Source organism: Ambystoma mexicanum, chromosome 10 (assembly GCF_040938575.1).
Source record: "Ambystoma mexicanum isolate Mex_15411 chromosome 10, UKY_AmexF1_1, whole genome shotgun sequence".
Lineage (NCBI taxonomy): Eukaryota > Metazoa > Chordata > Amphibia > Caudata > Ambystomatidae > Ambystoma > Ambystoma mexicanum.
In genome coordinates, this window is record NC_090932.1 from 1,096,084,245 (window position 1) to 1,096,105,498 (window position 21,254).

Below are 21,254 nucleotides of genomic sequence, written 5' to 3' on the forward strand. Positions count from 1 at the left end.
CCTCTCCCATCACTAAAACTGTCCGGAAATAATGCGCTCCACACCAGGCCTTCCTACTGCAGACACCTATGTTATAGCTTCCGCCAGAGAGACTCTCACAGACATCCTCGGTCATTCCCTCACCCGACATATGGACCCAATACATGGCTGACTTTCTCTCTCCTATCGCCTCTTCTCCCATTAATGGTGGCAACAGCTGGGAGGTCCTCCTTGACCTCCATTTCCAGGGTCATCATTAAGGTCTATCTGAATGGAATCATCATGGTTCAGGGTCCTCATCCCAACCTGCTTCTCTTCGACAGGGTTCTACCTCGCCTCTCAAACCTTACCTCTCCCCCTGAACAGGCTCCCCTACCTGCTGTGCCTTAATCTGCCTCTGAACAGGTTCCCTTAGCAGCTGTGCCTTCCTTCGCCTCTGCAAAGGCAGCCTGTACTTGCCTTACTGTCCCGACTGCCTTGTCGACATTAGCCCCTCTGCCACCCTCCACTAATCCTCTGGCTCTCTTGCCACCGTCGGGGAAGAGGGGGGGGGGCATCATCCCCTGAACCCCCAGTGGAAGACCTTCAAAGATGCCAAGCTGCTCCATATTGCCACTCTTGACTCTCGCTCTGCTGTCAAATACTCGTCCTACATCTGCAACCTCCTTGAACACATGGATCTCGATGTGCTCGCCATCACGGAGACATGGTTCAAGGACATCTCCGCCATGAGCTTTGACACTTTTTCCTGAAGGATTCAAGATCCTCTCTATATCTAGGCCCAAGGGGTCAGGGGGGGAGTGGCATTGATCTCCCCAGAATGGATACTTGTGTCCATCATCCCCACTCAGGCCTACTCCTCCTTCGAATGCCTAGTCTGCAGGCTCCCACCCTCTCCTAAATCTTCTCCTTATGGACACCTATCGGCCACCAGGGCAATCCACACCCTTCCTCTCGGAATGGGCCGACTTGGCCTCCTCTCTACTCTCCTCTTCGCAACTCTCCCTGTTGGGCAACCTCAACATTCATCTGGACTCTGCAGACTCCAAACCTTTCTGCAACCTATGCGGTTCCCTCTCCCTCTCTATCATACCTTCTGGCTCCATGACCACAGCGGCCTACACTTTGGATGCTCTCATCTCTACCAACATCCCTCTCTTTCTTGGACAGACCACTCTCCTTACCTGAAGCTCTCTTGCATCGGCACACCCGGCGCAACCACTCTGATTCAAAGACAACAGACCCATGACAAGAGCTGGAGCCTTTGCCTCCACCTACTCTCCGCCTCCTACTCCTGCGGCTGACTTCCACCCCGACACAGCCCTCGCTTACTTTAATCTCTCTATCTCCAACACCCTTGACACTCTTGCCTTTGTTATGGGGGGTCCGACTGAAGCCTCCCAAAAAGTGCAACTCTTGGTACAATCTGGCTGCCCTTAAACGCAAGTGTAGGGCAGCGGAGCGGAAACTGAATGAATGAGTCATGCAGAGCCTCTGACAAACTGGCCTGCTGCCTCCTTCAAAGGCAATATCGACTCTGCATCCACACCAAGAAAACAGTCTTTATTCAAGCTTGCATCTCCGTGGCATCAAACAACACTGCCGAACTTTCAAAGTCTGTAAGGAACTGGACAATCCTGCAGCAGCCTCCTGTTCCGTCCCACCCACCCAGGACCTTTGCTCGGCCCCAGCCTCACACTTCACTGCAAAAACCTGTGACATCCTTTCCTCTCTCACTTCCACACCACATCATACACTAACACCTCTGTAGCCTCCCTTGGCCTCTCCACCACTTCTCTCTTCACTCACTTCCATCACACCTGATGAGGTTGCCAGACATGTCCAGTCTATGAAGGCCTCATCCAAACAGGTGGGCCCCTACCCCTCCAAAACCATTAAGGACAACATTGACTCTCTCACCCCAGCCCTGGCTGATCGCTGCCATCTCTCTTTTGCCACTGGAGTTTTCCCAGCTTCTCTCAAGTACACCCTTGTGCACCATCTGCTTAAGAAACCCTCTGCCGACACCTCCATTCCAGCAAACTACTGCCCCATCTTCATCACTCCTTTCCTGGGCAAACTCCTGGAGAAGCTGGCCATCTCAGCTCATCCTCCACACGGAATCTGCTGTTGCCTCCATGACGATCAGTCTGGCTTAGTTTAGAGCATCTAGAGGCACGGAAACTACTCTTCTGAAAACCAGTGAAGACCTGCTCTCAAATCTTGACACCAACACTCCCTCTGTCCTCATTCTTCTTTACCACTCCTCTGCCTGTGGCACAGTAAATAACAACATCCTTGCATGTCTCCGGGACACCCTAGGAATCACAGGTCAGGCTCTGGCATGGTTAACCTCCTTCCTTTCTGACCGCCCATCCCAGGTGGAACTTCGGTCCTTTCGCCCTACTGTCACTCTTTCAACCTGCGGCATCCCCCCGGGGTTCCAACCTATCCTCCTGGTTCTTCAATGTCTACATGGCTGCCCTGGGACGTGGGATTGCCAGTTTCACCACCAACTTCCAGTGTTATGCGGATGACACGCAACTCTCCTTCAGGCTACCCTCAGCCACCTTCTCTACCTTGCTCATATCGGACTGTCTTTCCAGAATGCAGTCAAGGTGTGCTGCAAATGACCTGTGCCTCAAGTCTAGTAAGACTGAGATCAAGTCCAGTAAGACTGAGATTGTATGCATTGGGACCCCTGCTCCTGCTTTCCCACTCTCACTTTGGCCGGTCTCCCTTGGTCCTGTGACGCAAAACACCTTGGGGTCATCTTCGACTCCACTCTCTCCTTTTCCACTCATATTTCGGAAATCTGTAGAAAGTCCAATTACCAGTGTACCTCTTAAGAGGTACTCTTCCTTTCCACACCTTCCCCCAGAGGCTCACTGTCTCCAGAACCCCGATTCTCTCAAAGCTGGACTACTGCAACATCCTCTTTCTCAACCTCCCTGCCTCTGCTTTGCACCCTCTGCAACTCATCCAGAACAGAACTGCTAGGCTTATCCCTGTCCTCAAGCCCAGGGACCGCAACTCTCTGGCACCGAAATCCCTCCACTGGCTTCATGTGGCGGCACCAAAATCCCTCCAATGGCTTCATGTGGCGGCACCAAAATCCCTCCACTGGCTTCACGTGGCTGCAAGGATCAAGTTCAAGATGTCTACATTGTCCACAAGGCTTTATGGGCCTGGGACCCAACTATCTGCATCAATGCCTTCCTATATACAGTCCCTCCTGAGCCCTCCAATCATCTACCTCCAACCTTCTGCGAGTGAGCCTTCTCTAAGCAGAGATTTGGAGGGAGATCCTTATCAGCAGGGGCCTCCCTCTGGAATAGCATCCCTGCCGCCCTCCGTCTTGAGCCTGATCGCCTTAAGGTTTGGAAATTCCTTAAGACATACCTCCCTCTCTCTCTCCCTCGCTCTCCCCCTCTCCCCCCCCTCCTTCTTTCCTGCCTTTTCCCACACAGCATGCAGACTGGTGGCCGGATGTACCTCAGTCCTCTAGCACTTGCCTCAGGGACTTCACTTGCCTCATTGCTACTGCACTTGGTCATTGACCCATGAGAATGGCATCTCTCAGCACTTATCCAGTTTTCTGACTAACTGGGTGCCCTTTGATTCCCCCTCCACCTGTCCTCACCCCCCCCTCTCCCATACTGTCTGTGCACTTGCACGATCTGAACGTACCATGCCTTGAAGATCGTCTCCCTGTCTCCCATCCTTGAATAGTGGTGCCTCTATGCTCTTGGAAAAACTGCAGAATCCTCGTCAGACCCATTTGCTGTTATCTACACTATTAACTGTATTATATGCATTTACTCTGCCTGGGAACACTTGTATCACTCACAAATTCAAGGGCTCTGAATTACTTTCCCCTCATTGCCCTTGTTCCCTACCCTCCTTTAGCGTTTTGAAACACTTGCCTTGTGTATAGGCGCTTTACAAATAAACATTACCATACCATAATATGTAAAATTGCAGGTTGACCTGGAAGAGTCTGGAGACTTAACATAGCAAAGTGCACAGAGAAACAATTCATGGAGATGCTGCTGTACAGCAGATTCCATTGCTGACAATGTATAGCCCATAGGTGTTAACGGATAGGCATTCAAAAAGAGAACCTCCTTCCTTTAGGACAGAAATACAACAGGTCAGATTTGGATCTTTGCACTCTGAGTCATTCAACTTTATATACGGTGTTCCTCATTGATCAGGCTTCTCCCTGTAGTGATTTAGCAGATAAGTGAAATACTTGCAGAGATCTTGGAATTATTCTTAATCCCAGTTTAGATGTACATTTATAAAGCACAATTACTTTCAAGACACCACTGGCTGATAATGCCCACAATAGCTCACCATCTCTGGGTGTCAAGAAATTGCGCAATATCACCTCTACTGAAAGCATCAAAAACAAAACTCCCGTTTGTAGGATCTAAAAACTTCATGATTCTGCCCTTGAATTGGTCACCCACTTCAGGCCCGACTTACTGAAGGCAAGACCGTGGGGTGGTTCATTGAGAACAAGATCTCTTAAAACAGACAGAGCAAGGAGGCCTCTAAAGCCTGCCATTTCCACCCCCTACTTGCTCCAACACATCCTGCATTTCCACAACAGAAAGAAAGAAACTAGAGCATGGGTTCTGGCTATACAGGATTACTAAAACCGTGTGTACTCGGGCCTGCCACAACACCTGGCACACACCTTGCAGTTCACCCAGAATAAAACAGTATAGCTCATCTTGTGGCTAAAACCTTTTACACGGTCTCCCGCTGAAGGCAAGGATAGTCTTTTTAAAGTACTGTGTAATATACATTTTGCATTCAATGGCAGTGGTCCCCTTTACATAAAGCCATTTCTCCAGAAATACTCCTGCTCACTGAACAGAAAACAGGAGGACAAGGAGACTTGCTGCCACCACCTTAAAAAAAAGAAGAAAAAAAAGCTTCGAACAGGATTGGTTAGTTCAGGGACATCTTCTCTCTGGAACGCTCTGAACATTAAATCTGAACACAAGTCAAGGGAAATTCAAAAGTCAACTCAGTTCTTCAAACAGGTGACAGACTAATGGGAAGGGGTCCCTATAAACATAAAGGTGCAGTTAATGACCCCGCAGCTACTAGGCGATCTTGAACCTCTACCCTGCCTCCCTGCTTGCAAGCAGAACTTGGGACACTGACTCATGGAGATGCCGGGCCCTCTTTTTTGCAAGCTACTTTTTCTATAGTTTTCCCTACAGCTACTTCCCCGTCTGTCCTACCATGTTGGTGAACTTCGATCCTTTTGTTGTTGCATGGAGTTCGGCCTGGTAAGAAACTTCTGCTTTGCGGGAAAAGCTAAAAAAAACAATGTGAAGTGTTCAAGTTTTTCTTGAAGAGCAAAGATCTAAATGGTCTCCGAAATTTCGGGTTCATCCATAGTGTAGGTTAGAGAACAGCAAATGTTGTTCTTCCATCTGAAAGGGAAGCATTTTGTGATTATTCGCTGCAGACAGAGGGGAAACTACACTCCAGTAGGCCCAGTGGGCCAGTCAGCATTTTGAAGTCATCCTGCCAATGAAGATCTTTCAAAGACAGGGGTGATGTGCTCTCTAGGTTGAAGCCCTAAAATGACTGTTGCTGCCTCGCGTCCTAGTTGAATTTGATAAAAATCATACTTTTGTGAGGCCAAGGTGTAAACTAATATAGTAATTTAAAAAAGGGGTAGGAGTCTTCCTCTAGTCGCTAACTTTATGAGGCACATTCAAGAAGGGAAGAATTCTCTTCAAAGCGAGTAGGTCGTACCAAAATCTTTTTGTAAGGTCCTGAATTTGTTGCATGAATGCAGAAAAACAAAAAAGAGGCGATGGTTGGAAGGTTTAGAATAAATCTCAACCTCTGGCATTGCTCTGGGCAACCCTCCAGACCATCGTTCTTCGCCTGCCAAGCGATTACAAAAGGGGAAAGACCATATGCAAATCAGGCTTGGTCCCACCCCCAAAGGGGTAGTCCAGCCCGAACTGCCAGGTCACATCCCTTTTGCACGAGACCACATGCATCCCCAGACATGTTTCAACCTTGTTGGGAGTCATCAGTGAGGAGTAGCTTTAATGAAAGTCGGCCATCAAAATAAATTTAAAAAAATGTACAGACACGTCAGCGATGGCACAGTGGCCCCTAATGCTTGGACAGGGGAGCCGACATTCAGGGACAGAACAAAAAACACTATTATCGATCACCCAATTTTGTAAACAAGATGGACAGGCTGAGATGATATTCAGGCTGGAAGGGGAGCCATCTAGCTTGAAAATCTCATGGGTGTCATCTGTAAAAGTTGGAAGAGACAGTAAGAAGGAGCTGCGATGTTTGCTAGAGGCCTTGGTGCACCTCATATTTGGTAACCATAGCCGTAGATAGAAATAACCACAATTCAACTTGAGACCATCATATTAAAGAATGAAGCGGTACATTTATTTATAATCACAACCCTCAATGCCCATGGAGGTTTCTAGTTGTTGGAGTAGTGCATTGTGAGTCACCATATTAAAAGCAGCAGATGGGTCCAGCAAGGAGAGACTAGAGGGGTGGGCGAGAATCATCCTTCGTGCAGATTCAGTGCCTCTGAAGGGACTAAAACTAGATTGGTGGTCAGGTTCAGAGTGTCATTGAATTCCAAGAGTTGTAGACAGGACATTTTCTCCAGAATCTTACTGAACAACAGTGATGGTGAGGAGTGACTTATGGGCCTTCAAGGGCAAGACTCGGATAGAACCGCTTTCTTTTGTAAACAGTGGGACAGAGATTTTGTTTCGGCATGGTATAACTGCAAGGAGAGGGGAATGATCATACCAAGGACTGGGCTGGAGCTTTGCATCAGTAAGGATAAGGTTCAAAGAGATGAAGGTCTCAAAAACGTGTAACCTCATACATGGGTAGATATGGAAGGCATAAGGTGAAGGTTCAAGGGGTCACAGTAGTTCAAAAAGAGGCTAGTGTATCGATTAGCGGGTGTATAGAACCAATGTTAATATCTCCCAAAGTTAGGATATTCTCAGACGTGACAGAGTAGAGATAAAGTACGCCCATTCTTTAGTCAAAGCAGAGGATTTTCCAGGGTGCTTGTAGAGGACCACACCTGCAATGCAAGTATTAGGGTTAGTGCATTTGCAGGGAAAATATTTTAAAGGTGGTTTTGTGGGTGAAGATCCTTATGGCAGAGAAGTAGCACGGTGAGATGAGGGCAACCCCCTCCACCAGCCATAGAGATTCGTTTGTTAACGGATTAAATATCCAGTCAGGAGAAGGGTGTCAACAATCTTAGTACAATAAGCCATATTAAGCAACATCAAACAGTACCAAAATGTCAGAGTCAAGTTGAGGGGAGGGGGAGAGAATGCTACAATTTTACACTTTTTTCCTAACATATGTGCACTTTTCAAGTTATCTTTAAAAGCAGAGTATTGTTGAAAGCCAGACATGGGGGTGGGGAGGGGAATTGATGAGAAAGCAAACAAGTCATGAGTATTTGCTCACAAAAAAAGGCAAGAGATTTTGCAATCCTGGACAATGGTGCAGTCATTTTTCAATGATTGTGGCTGCTTTTCAGGGCACAAGTAAAGGACACGTGCATGGACAGCATAACCTTTTTTTTTCCATAGGACGAACACCACCCCGGTTTTTCTTTTTTAGGGAGGCAAGCATGCTCAAGTATTTGGCTACCAGTATTTTACTCAGGTTGTTATGTTCCCAGTGCAGACACTTACCCACAAGCACTGGTTTCATATTGGGATTTTATTTTCCAGGGAACATTTCACGACAGATTGCTGGGTTTGAAAGGTGAGCACCTTTTATACTTTGCCAGCATATTTATTGCAACATTTCCTCTCAGGTTATTTTTCAGGTGGTCATAACTTTTTTGTAAAAGTTCAATGCTATTTTGTCTTAAGCACTTTGTTCTAAGGGGAAGGTCAATAGAACTATATTTTAATATAAGATTCAGGTTTGCTTACTGTGCGTATATTCATGGGGGCCATCTTTTGATTTTTGTGATGGGGACAAAAGTACCTGAGCATATGTTATTCTTGCAGCCGGTCATTTTTTTTTACCTTTTCCGTACTGCTTAAAATGGGGTTAGTTGAGGTTGTACAATGCATCACCATGGTCACCAAGAGACCAGCCATAAAATAAGGGGCTTATAGCACGTTGCTTAACCAAAGTGTTGCGATCCTTGGCAAAAATTTAATCTCATTGTGCATTGCCTCAATAATTGTGAGTTCTCATAGCCTGCCATCTTTTATACAGAAAAATAACACTGTCAAAACAGGTCAAAATCAGTCTGTGATTGATGAACATCTTTGAGCGATGGGTTGAAAGTGTTTTTAAAATATAGAGTGGGCACGTCCAAAGGCCATGCCCAGCGTTTTACAATGGACACGACTGAAGGACATGGCCAGTGGTGCGAAAGAAAATCTATGGAATAACAAAACCCTTGAAACTCAAGGAAAAATTTAGTTCATGATCAGTTAAGGTAAGAAGCGTATCGCTACAAAACCCCTGAAATACAACACATTAGGAAACTCAGGACCGGCTTAACTTTGCACATTACTGTTGCAAAGCTGAAAATCACACATTAATAAGAGAAGGGATTCACAATGCCATACAAAATGGCATTATAGGGGCTATAGTATTATAGGGGAGCCAGTGTGCAGGGCATGTGTAGGGGTCTGGTAGTGTTCCAAAATGGACATTGGCTGTGCCCAGTGATCAATAGCCAAGTGCCATGGCTAGTAGTTTGGTAGGGATTTTAAAAATATAGCGGGCATGGCCGGAGGAGGGCGTGGCTCTTCCCTGGTTCCATAACATTTAGCTTTATGAAAGGGCAGGGTCTGGTTGGCCGACATTTCCTGAGATGGAATTACCCTAATCATTTTATTATTTGATATACATCAAACAAAGGCAGGGCTTCTACACCATTGCCGGATGGCAATTCCTCACAGCTGTCATGTGGGACAATGGCCAGGAAGCTGCCTTGTTTGATCTCCCAGAGGTAGGCCAACATCCTCCTTCAGGCTACAGGAACCCGCCCCAGGTTGGGAACTGGTGCCTCAAGGCAGCACTGACAAAGACACACACACACACCGGGTGCTGACCACTGGAGTCTCGTTGAAGACAGAAGACATGGGAAGGGGACAGAGTAGCCACAGGAGACAGTAGGTTATGGGAGAGGTTCCACAATCTTGGTTTCTTCTACAGCTCTTTAGAGCGTCCTATCCTCCCAAATCCACTCCCCCATTTCCTACAGGACAAGGCACTCTTGGGGTGATGTTAGAAGGCAAAGGGATCTTGTTACAACAGCCTGGGTGGGACCCCTTTCCAGTAGGCTTGCTTTGGAGCAATCAATCATAACATTTCGCCTTCAGAAGGAGGGGACACTCCCTCCTTCGGATTAATCTTTGGACGTTCAAGGCAAGATGGAGGATTCCCTGGACCTCTCTTGGGGATACCGCTTCTCACAAAGTCCTCTGCTGGAGAGGTTAAGAAAGAAGGTCTCCACGACAGAGTCATGCCCTGGCCCCTAACAAGTCCCAGGAAACAGGAGGGGTGAACTGTTGTGGACCAACCCCTCTCTGCTGGCTACACTGGAGCCAGTATCCATTTCAATGGAGGTAAAGGATCACCTGTAGGTGCCAGACACCTCCTGGAGTGGAAGTTTAGAACTGAAGGACTCAACTTTTCATAGAAACTTCAGCAGGATTCGGCTTCCCAGCAACCCAGAAGCCCAAAGCAGCTGGAATCCTGTTTTGTCGCCTGTAGTCATCTTTGAGCTTGATCGACTGCGATCAATGTTTTTCGAGCCACCACACTACCATGGTGCTCCTTTTGGAACTCTATGAAACTTCGAACCACCTGCTGCACTTTGAGCTACACAGACTCCGTCTCGACTGTTTAGACTTGTCTCCACCCAATGTGCAGCCTCGCGATTGGGGAAGGAAATAGTGCTGTTTCGACAGCTGTAAACCATCAACTGGCCATTCTTAAATGCTCACTTGCCGGAGCAAAACCATCATCTTGCCACTGACTGCCTGGGATAGTTGGAAGCCATCATGAACACTGACTCCACACAGTGGGAACCCGCATCTTCAGTGGTATTGCATTGACTCAAATATCTCAACATTGGCTCGACCACCGCAAAAGGGCCTTGAATCCCAGTCCGGCACTGTTGGGCACCAAGGCAAGATTTTAAAAAGGTACTGTGAATAGGCCCTGTGCCCACGGTCCACTATTTGGGATCACGGTGACTTTTATGCTCCCTTCCAAAGAAAATGGGCCTCATAAATTTGGTGGTGCAATAAAAAAGTGGGAGTTAATTGTCGCCATTTTTAACGCACTGCCGAATTCCAAGTTTGGAGGATTTACATTCAGCAAAAAGCTGGATGTAAACCCAGCACTTTTCCTCCAAAAATCAGTGGAATTAACAGCAGAATTATTGCTTGTGGTAATTCCAGCAGAATCCCCATGGAGTCCTATGGACTCAGAAAATGGGAACTTACGCCACCCTACCACCATTTGTAATCCGGCGGTAAATCTGCAGGACCAAGTGGTGGTAATGATAAATCGTGTTTGGCAATATTTCGGGGGATTTACTGCCAAAATACCACCAATCTTGCAAAGAGGACCAATATGCTTAACAATTAACACTGCTGCCAAGTATTTTACCAGAACACCCCCGCTTATCAACCTAGAGTAACCTTACACATCAAAGATCTGAATTGTCTTTCATTTGCATGGGTTGCAATTGTTTTTATCTAGCTTATTTGCGTTGGTTGTTTGCATCAATTTTTACAGACATTTTTGAACCATTGTACTAACGCTGCCTGGGTTGCTACTTTTATCAGCTCACATTCCTCCGAACAGTATAGCACGGCCTCGGCCACGGTACTAAATGAGGTGAAGGAGGTATACCCGTCGAGCTGCGAGTTTCAACTTCATGAACGGAATCTCTGCCAGATTAGACGTAGTGTGGGGCTGAGTAGGCTGTTTAGCCACTGCCCATCCCTGTACTCCTGCAGAGCAGTAGTTTTGTCACAATCGCACATCACACGTTCATCTCAATAGACAATGCCAGCAGACCGCAACATAAGGCCACACATGCACTCACACATTAGATGACAGACAACAATCACCCACCACATTCACAGCCACCAGATCTACACTACAATTGTCAGAGCAGTAATCATGCTACATTCGTCATCAGGTTCTCACTACTATGCATAGGAATCTAACCATTCTACACCGTCACCTTGTTCCCATTAGTCAGCGTCACCGGACCCAAATGGCTTCCACCATAATTACATTACAACCACCTGCGGTCCACAACAATCAATCATGAATACCAAGAGCACCACAATCCCCATCACCACAACTGCCAAAAATGCACTACCAACTTCATGACCACTAAATCCATTAGCCACCGCGTACTACTCATTTCCTATTGTCACAACCCACACATTCATGTCAACATAACCTCATCATCTGCCTCATAGGTGCCTGTTGCTGAGAGCAACCACTGATCAAGACCAACACCACCTTGGCCACCACAGGGCTCTACCCCAACAGGTCAGCTTTCATCACTGGGGGACTCCGTTGCTGGTTTCCTCCAGCCTCACTGCCCATTCTCACAACCAGTCGACACCACGAGCTTACGGGCAGTGACCCCACAATCATCACCCTTCTTCCCGCCCCCGGCACACGCCTATCGGGGTGCAGGCTCGACTGCCTGTCTGCACCATTTGGGCATTGACGGCCAAGAACTAGCCACCGTCAACTAAAGGCAGGCAACCAAACTAACTGTTATAAAACGCTGCACCGTGTTTTCCATGCTAAGCGGTGCAATTGTGCGCAATGTTTTGACTTTGGCAAGGTCTGAATATATTCCGTGTCAAGCAGCCAACATACAATCTCACACAATAACCAGCACCCGCCTGCCTTTACACTAGAACCTTTCTCACGACACTCAAACCTTTGAAACATAGCAAATTTCCTTGCACACACCTTGAACTCTTTTCGTCACCTTGGCCTTCACACCGACTAAAAACAAATCTTGTTGATTATTAAACCCATCCGGGATGATGGCGTAGCCAATCCCTACCAGCAGCAGCTACTGGCCACCGGAGGAGGCCACCCTTCACCACACACAACAAAAAAGCTTTCTTTGCAATTAGAGGCTTTCCTGCAGCACAGCACAATATCCCTCACATCACTGCTGCAGAATGCCCATCTTGCTCTGCTCTACACCACAAACACACACACACACACACACGAATTATTAAGCACCACTGATTAATCCTAACCACTTCCCTGAGAAACCCAGTGACGTACACATCACCTCACAAACTCTGACGAATAAAAACCACAAGGGCCTATATGCCCACCAGCCTCTGGACATGGTGCCCCCACTCACAAATCAGAACAGTAATAACATGCATTAGATTTTCCAGCCCTTCCGTCCCTTACCCCAGTACAGAAACACTCTCCGACAAAACTTGACTTGAAGAACATTTAGTTTCCGAACTCCAGCCAGGACAGCCCTCAAAAAACACAGACTGGAGGGTGATGAGGAGAGCAGTTCCGTCCCCTCATCACTACAGCTCAGGAATTAAGCCCTCACAGTCACCAACCCGTTGAGGTTGTGGATATGTCATTTTAAAAATCCTACAACATAAAACCCCACTGCTCAAATGCTTCCAGTCTAACATTATACAAATGGTCTACAGTATATCACCACATGCCCCCACAGTATATATTGCAGCATACTGTAATAACCAATAGAATTCTACGGTAATTTGAGCCAATTACTATGCAGTATGTAGTATTGTACAATATCAAAGAACAGCACACATGCTAGTTGTAAAAACTGCAATAAATGGTTTCCACGTTGCAGTATTTGTAGAAATGTATAGAACAGGTCAGTGTTCCACAGTATTTGCAGCAAAACTGCAGTAATTTCTAGTAAACGTTATAGTACATGAATTGTATCTTGTATAGCACTATATAATCTTCAGTTTATGGTAGTGCACAGAACTGTACAAGTGCTCACAATAAATACTAATTGTTTCCACACTGTAGTTTTATACCGTGCATACTGCATTTCCTGCAATATTGATATTGGTGCCTGGAAACACCTGTGTATGGGCGCCATATAAATGTCCAATAAATCAAACTGCAGCCCGATGGATAGCTCCCATGCAATGAAACAATGGGGGCGTGGCGAACTCTGCCCATCATACTTCCAAGATCAATAAACTTAGCATTACAAGTGGGTCATAACAATGACGGCACATATGTCAAGTTACTACCCACTTTCGAGGCATAAAAACCACCTCAATTCCATACAGATAGGCAGCACACCATTTCTTGCTTGCCATTTCTTGCTTGTCAAGAGTAGAGATGGCGAGTGCAAATGTTGCGTCCGGACAATAATTATTGATAAGAAGCAGATCTGCATAAAGCAAAATATAAAATGATCAGATTATTGTTAATCACCCTGGAGTTTTACATTTCCCACACCAGAGATTGAAGTTAAGATTGAATAAGCAGGAGCTAAAAAGCTCTTGACCCTACCACTGGGGAACAAGGAGCCAACACACAGCAAATCTAACTTCCATATAATATGCAAACATAATTGTCTCCATTATGTGTGACCGTTTTTGCTTTAAAATGTTGTGTACATGTGCCTGAAAGTATATGTATAGATTGTCCCATATGCACAGAGTAAAATTCACACTTTCTTAGACACCAGTTGGCCTCGGGTGACAAAAATCACTCCATGTAGATATCCGGCTAGCCAGGCACCGCTAAGCAACTAGCAGGAGCAAAATAGCTCCCAGCTCCCCTGTATTGTATCAACAGCCCACTCTTAGATTCTAACAGGGCCCATGCATTTGTTCAGTGGTTTAATCGGAACATGACTGCGACTCTAAAATGCTGACGGTGCTTTTACTGCACTGTCAGCATTTTAGAGACTGCCGACTGTCATTACTGTGCCCGAGTGGAGCGGGGGGGGTGGGAGGGGGAGGGGCAGATGGGGGTATGTCCCCTGGTTATCAATACGGTAAGCGGGGGACAGGAAAAAGAATATATATATTTTTCTTTAAAAAGGGCCCGGCGGCGTCAGCACCGCCCCACGTAAGTGGGAGGAACTGACGCTGCAAAGTTACAAGGGAGTCTGCGGCACACAAAGTTGTGTGCCGCAGTAAAAGGTAAGTGGGTGGGGATCGGAGTATTGCAGGGGGGAAAATAATGTATCTGATCGCCGTGCCATAATTGGTGTAGACATTTTCAGTGTCGCAGTTACGGGCAGCACAGTGATGACAGATTGGTTTAATCTTTGGATAATTAGAACACCTTTAAAATGACAAGGCTGTAAGATTACGATACTGCTTTACTTTTTGTTTAGAATCAATGAAGAAACATATGTGTATGATGGATGCATGCAATATTCTTCTGCATGTTAGGCAGAATCACATGCTAGTACCCTTTGGGAACACTACACACAATTAAGACTACAAGTGTCAGTACAATTTCACCTTGGTACAAGCCTGTACTACACAGTAATGTGATAGCAGTGGCTGAGCAGCTAGACTTATCTCAAGAGTAAAGTGAGCAGTACAAGGGGTTACACAAAGGACTGCCAATCACAGTGATTCAAACAAACACTTAAGGTTTCTTGGTAAAAGAATATACATTTATTTACACAGTCAGTTGAAAAACATTCCACTAGCAAGAGCAGCTCAATATCACAATCTAATATACTACAATACACAAGGTTCAGCTCCCCTGAAGTGGGAGCAAAATGGCACTTGTTACTATAAAAAGGGCTAAAAATACAAGGATATAAGAATCAAAAGCACAAATACTTTCAGAGGTAGGGCTAATAGTTTCAGTTCACTACTACCAGCAATTCAATTCAATTCAATAGGCCTGGGCCAAAGTCAATGGTTCAGAGTCTTGGATGGGATAGCACAGTTCTGGTAGTAAACGGTTAAGTCTTTGCCACGATTTTCAGAAGTAGTTGGTCAGACAAAAAGTTAGATGTTAGTTTAGGGAAGGACAAGCCTTCAAAGTTGGGAAGGTTTCACAAACTTTCACCACGGCCGAACCGAGTTCTTGACCGCACTTGCACAGTACCTTTTAAATGAAGAGCTGTAGCTGAGGCAGTTGTTCCTGGCAGATCTCGCTGTTCCTGAGCTTCAGTCATGGGGACAAGAAGGAGGACGTCGGGAGGTTCCTGCACTGGCCAGGGAAGAGACCACAAGCTTGGCAAAAGTCGGTTTAAGGTGAGTGCCTTAAAGACCACAAACTGGTATCCTTCCCACTGGCTATCTGGTTTTCAACAGCACTCTGAAGAAAATTCTACCAGTATAGGGACTGTGTCCTGGTGACTTGCAAGTTGTTTGTTCCCACCAAACTCAAGGGGAGAAGTTAACCTTGAACGGCTTCTCGGTCGATGGAGTTTCAGGCAATTAGGACCTGCAGCAAGGCTTCATCGGTGGACCAGGATTTGCAGCAGTCTTCCTTCAGCTCGTCTTCGGTTCTTTCGTTTCAGTGGTCGACTCTGCTTTCCAAGTCCCAGAGGCCTGCTTTTAAACCATTCCCCCCCCCCCATTCATTCCAGCCTGGCTGTCACTCACACAGCAGGGTGGCATCACGCCATAGTGCATTCAGGTCTCCTAGGAGACTTAGCACAGGGAGTTTCGGGCCCCTCCCTCACAACCTGTCCACCCCAGACACTCAGGCGCCAGAGGAGGGCTTCTGCACTAAAGCCCAACGAACAAAGGGATCAAACCTGGTTTGGAGCGCAGAATTAAACACAAGAAGGACCTTTTCTAAAAGAAACAGCGAAAAAAGTTGACCGGAGTCTGTTTTTACAGATAGGTCTTGGGCGCCATATTGGAAAACATGGACGACCCGAGTTTTAGCTACCGGTGTTTGCAGTCGGGAAAAATCATGGTAGTTTGTTAAAAACCACTGCCACCAGCCATTTCAAGTAGAAAAGGGAAACATTTGACTGTTACATGAGTGTTTAGACTCAGGGGAGGCTAGGCAACCTCCCCAGCACTCCATAGGAAGATGGTGTGTGCTGGGTCTGTAACTTTAAAAAGACTAGTAAAGACAATTTAACTTTACATGCTCTGGGAGACAGTAGTCAGTCCCACAGAAGTTATTTAAACCTTGAGGAGTCTGCATGACACCCATGTGCCACTGTGCTGTGTGACACACAAGAAAAAGATGATGCCTATGGAGTTGTTTTAAAACTACATATCCAAAGAACACAAAAGTAAAACATACATCAAAATACATGAAAGAGTGGGGGAAAAAAAAAAAAAAAAAAAAAAAAAAAGAGGCTCACACTATCCAGGTAAAAAATAAAATCCTAGAAATCCAGCAAAGTTGCTGAGGGTCTCAAAAGGTAAGGGAAATTAGCACATTCTTGAGAATTCTCCCTAACACTGCACAACATATTTTCACCAGATAATACATTAGATATAATGCTTCGGGTTTTACAGTGCTTATTTATGCATAGTTTCTGTCTGTATTTATCCACATTTATTTTCTGGTCATTTTTTTCTGTATTTATCCAGATTTAAATTTGGTATGTAAAAATAGAAGTTGTAACTAGTATTTTTCCACATTTATTCAAATAAATGTCAGTAATGGGAAGCTCCTGGAGTTGCGTTTTTGCACAAGTCAGAGTCTACATATGTGCAGCCATTTGAAAAAAATAAAAAAATGTAATTCCTATTTCAAGCTGTTATGTTACTTTGCACAGCCATTGACATGCAATGCAAGTGGGGCAACTTTAAAAGACCCAAACAAGAGACATGCGTTTCATGTCATTAAATACGGAAGCGTAAAATAATGTTTTCTATCTGTATTTGTGTGTAAAAATGGAAAGCAGCGAAACGTTTATACTAAAGGCAGCTCTTATGGCCCGAGCCCTTCACAAACTCACATGCCCCCTGCACACAGCACCTTCACTCCCCGGTGTTTTGACGCAAACATGCTATACCATCAGGCAACGTAATGGTCCTAACAGAGCTCATTTGAACCCTCGGCAGACCTCCTATGAGCTCCTACTTAAAGCGGCCCTTCACGCATCCGTAGAAACCGACACTGAGGCCCCCAACAGACCTTCACGAAGTCCACACACAGATCCTGAACCCTCCTGCCCGCCCGCCCGCCCGCAAGGGCTCTCTGTGACCTACATTGCATCTCCAACAACATATATGAAAAGTGACTCACAACGAGCGTGTGCAGTAAGCGTTGGACAACAGCTGAAATGATCCAGAGTAACAGAACAGTTAAATGCCCCGACACCCTGTGCACTGCCATTAGTCGCTACTGAACCTCCGCGATTAGCAGCGCGAACTAAAGGGGGTGTCTAGCCCCCATCCTCCAACTGTCCCCAATACACACACACACTTTTAATCACCGACTCCGTGTTGTCCCTTACTTCGCGTTCCTCTTCTGTGCTATCCAGCGCCTTCAGGGTGACATAGATAACAAGCAGAACCGGTTTGCTTGCTTCCCCTGCTAACGCTGTCGCGCCTACATAGTTTTTAAGCAGCTTCAAAACGGTTTTAAGTGCTTTTGGGGCAAGTGCCAATGTAACATAATAATCGGGACCGTCCCCCACACGCCGCCCTCACCCTAACCCCCGCCATCGACCTCACCTTCTAAATCAGCCTCCCTGACGCAATTGGAATCTCTTCCTCCCCTTCCCCGACCCCTTCACCTGCGCCGACCACCGAGCCCTCGGCCCCCTTGCATGATACTCCGCGGTCCCATCACGCCCCCGAACCCGTATTACATACCTACTGGGAGACCCCTGGTCAGGGACCCGCACAGAAGAACACACACCGCCAGGAGCTGCATCGTTATCATGGAGACAGTCTGCAAACATCGAGCAAACGACTTCCGTATCACGCCACACCTCCTTGTAGGGGAGTGTACACAGGCGTGGAAAAAGAAACTGGACTGATAGGTGCAGAAGCCGTGGCCACGTTACATGCGATCGAATACCGTTTTCAACCAAGGACAAAGCTGCAGTAAACTGTGGAATTGCCAGCGCAAGTGGGCCAATCGAAATAAAAACATCACACACGTGTACTGTTTAGTTATTATATCATCCTCTGATTGGTGCAAACAGTACATGGTTTATGAAGTTCATATTAGAAGGGTGCAGACACTGAAGGATACGCTGATTTGCCTAGGATCACACACTCTAGTTAACTTTTGAAGCTAGGATTTGAGAACAGTGCCGGCGACACTGATGGGCTTGGCCTCATATGTTCTCATGATTAGTTGGTAGAAATGTGTTGAATGTTTATGCTTCAAGAATACTATCTGAGATTACTTAAAAACTACACAAATCACAGTAAACCAACTTGCAAATCTATAAACCCCTTTAGAAATATATTCAGCAAAGAGTATACATGTAGCTTTCTTTTCACCCTGCCTTGATTGGAATACTACGACTTGCAGAATGAAACGTAATATGTGTCATGTGACAGGGCACAGGGTTGATTCCCATTGGGGGTTTCCAACTTTATAGCCTTATTCTCGAGCCCCCCCCCCTCCGACGGCTGCAGACACCGGAAGTCCCAGAGGTCGCCCCCCCCTCCCCTTTCACAGACTCAGAGGTTGACTCTGGAATCTCCAGGTCAATCCTGCAGGTCTGGTCAGTACTCCTCTTAAAAAACATAGTGTATTCTACTGCATAATGTGTTAAACAAACTAAAGATAGTGCTTTGTACTCTACCATACATACTACAGTAAAGTCTGTAGTTAATATAGTAAGAATGCGGTTCTATGTGATGTCATGTTCGATGCATTTTTTACCGAAAACAATCAATCGAAAAAATAATAGATATATTTAACGAATATTTTTTATTTGGGGGGGGGTATCCCCTAGCTCCCCGTGTGCCTATTTTTTTAACCCTCCCACCCGGTTTTAACCCCTTAACTCCATATATATATATATATATATATATATATATATATATATATTTTTTTTTTTTTTAAATCTTTTTTTTCCGGTGTGTTCACTATAATCCAAGAAATACTGTAGTACATACTAAAGTGAAGCAGTAACTGCTGTGCATACATGCCCCCCAACCCTTTGAGTCTCCAGGACTGGTGAACACAGAGGATTTTAAATGTGTGGGTGAGAACCCATTGAATTCTATGGATAGGGAAGGGGCTTGGGTGTGAGTGGACTGACTAAATAGAGAGTGACACCAGCCAAAAGCCTGTGAGTTGAGAAGTATGTGCATGTGTTGTGCAGAATAATGTATGTTTTCACATATGTTTCAACAGTGATTCCAAACAAAAGTTTGAAGCAGCATCATACCCTTGCTTATGGCATTGTCTTTTTATGTTTATGTTTACGTTTATTGAATTTATACAGCGCTTTAAGCCAAAGCGCTTTACAATATAACAACAGGTACAAAAGTGAGAGAAGCATATTTACAAACATGAACAGGTCATCAGAACACTAAGTAGAACAATTTACAAGGGGGAGAGGATGGGGGAGGGTAGAGGAGGGGGTAGGTGAAGGGAGTTACAGTGTATAATTTGGGGGAGGGTAAGGGAGGAGGGAAGGGGGAGTGATCTGGTGTCCTCATTGCCCTTAAGTAGTATTTGTTACCAATTTAAGGTCAGAGGGGGAGGAGAGAGGATGGGGGAAAGCAGGGGGGCAAGGGTAGGAGGGGTAGGGAAAGGAAGCACAACCTTCTTAGCCAGCGATTACATTGCTGAGCAAACACAGGCATACATCTAACCCTTTTTAGTCACCAGGGCAGGTGAGAGCCCATTGAATTCTATGGATAGGTAAGGAGCTTGGAGGGTGAGTGAAATGACTCCATGGTTGGTGACACCCACCAAAAGGGTGTGAGTTAGGAGGTATGCACAGAATTGCTGTGTCTGTTAGTATCTATCAATGTGATGTTGATACCATGCAGTGTGGGACATGTAAAATGCATGTGTAATTTAATGCTGTGCATCTTTAAGCATAGGGTAAGTAAAAAAAAAATACATACAAGTATGGATAACCCATCTACGAACTAGTGCAACCTTGAGCTTTTATTTATTTTTGCCATGTGAAATGAGGGTGTCTTTCTCTCTTAGAAAGTGCGCTGTAATAAACAGGCCTCATTTTAAATTTTGCCATGCTGAAAAGTTTAGTTCTCATGTACTTTGCTGGGCCCTATCTGCTGACACACAGCAGCTACAATGTGGCAGCAAGGCAGCTACCAAGTAACATGTGTCCTGCTAAAAGAGCTGACTGGAAGTAACGCGCAGGGGCTGACTTTAAAAGTACTGGCACCCACGTTCAAAATATATCTAGCAGCATAACCTCAGCTGTCCAGAGGCAGAGCTTTGGTTAAAGATACTTTTAAAGCTATCCCTGGTTTGATATAGTGTCAGATGAGGAGATACAATTACGTTTTCTAAAACCCAATCTGTTGTAATGTATTATTTCCCCTTGGTTTCCACCTGGCCTGCAGCTGCAGGGCCATTTGTGTATTGTGTCTGTCCTGGACGTTAAATCCACACTACATTGAGGGCCTTTCCCAAGGTCTTTGTTCTCTGCTGGGAAGCTTTGGCACCCCTTAGTGGAGAAAAGGCATACCACTGAATTCATACACATTGGGCGGGTGGCACCTGCCATGGAATCAGTTCACTCATTCACCAAGCTCCTTGCCCATCCATAAACGTCAATGGGCCATCATCCATCCAAAATAAAATTCTCTGTTTTCTCCCACCGTGGTGACTCAAAAGGTTGAGAGGCCATGCCCCCTATAGGGGTGTGCTGGGAGGGGAGCGTTAAAATTTCCTCTGCAACAAAATGGGGAAGTCATACCATGAAGATAATTACAGCAGTCCTTGATCTGTGGCAAACAGGTGGGGGGAGCAGTGTAGCTGCAGAGGACCTTCACACTGGGGAAGGGGCTAGCCATCTTGGATCTGAGAGGCCCCCACTTCCTTCCTGAGATCCCAATAACTTCCTGCAGACAAGGCACCTTGAGAGCTGACATTGCAAGGAATAATCCTTGCTATAACAGCAAGGATTGGTACCTTACAGAAGGCTTAGAATGGACCATCTGTTGTGGCAAAATTACTATAAAAGGGGTTGAGAATCCCTCCTTAATTGAAACATCTTCGAAACACCTCTTGGAGCATCATCTCAAAGAACGATCTTGAAGAATACTCTTAGGAGCATCTTAAAGAAGGAG

The 21,254-nt window shown here is 45.8% G+C and overlaps 1 protein-coding gene across 1 annotated transcript in view; it reads right to left on the reverse strand.

Moving 5' to 3' along the window:
- Positions 1-17,968, reverse strand: part of LOC138492017 (trans-Golgi network integral membrane protein TGN38-like) — a 69,543-nt gene extending 51,575 nt beyond the window's left edge. The window contains exon 1 of the mRNA XM_069618936.1: positions 17,832-17,968. Coding sequence (XP_069475037.1) covers positions 17,832-17,901 — 70 coding nt within the window. The 5' untranslated portion in view covers positions 17,902-17,968. The remainder of the gene's footprint in view (positions 1-17,831) is intronic.
- Positions 17,969-21,254: the final 3,286 nt, after the last annotated feature.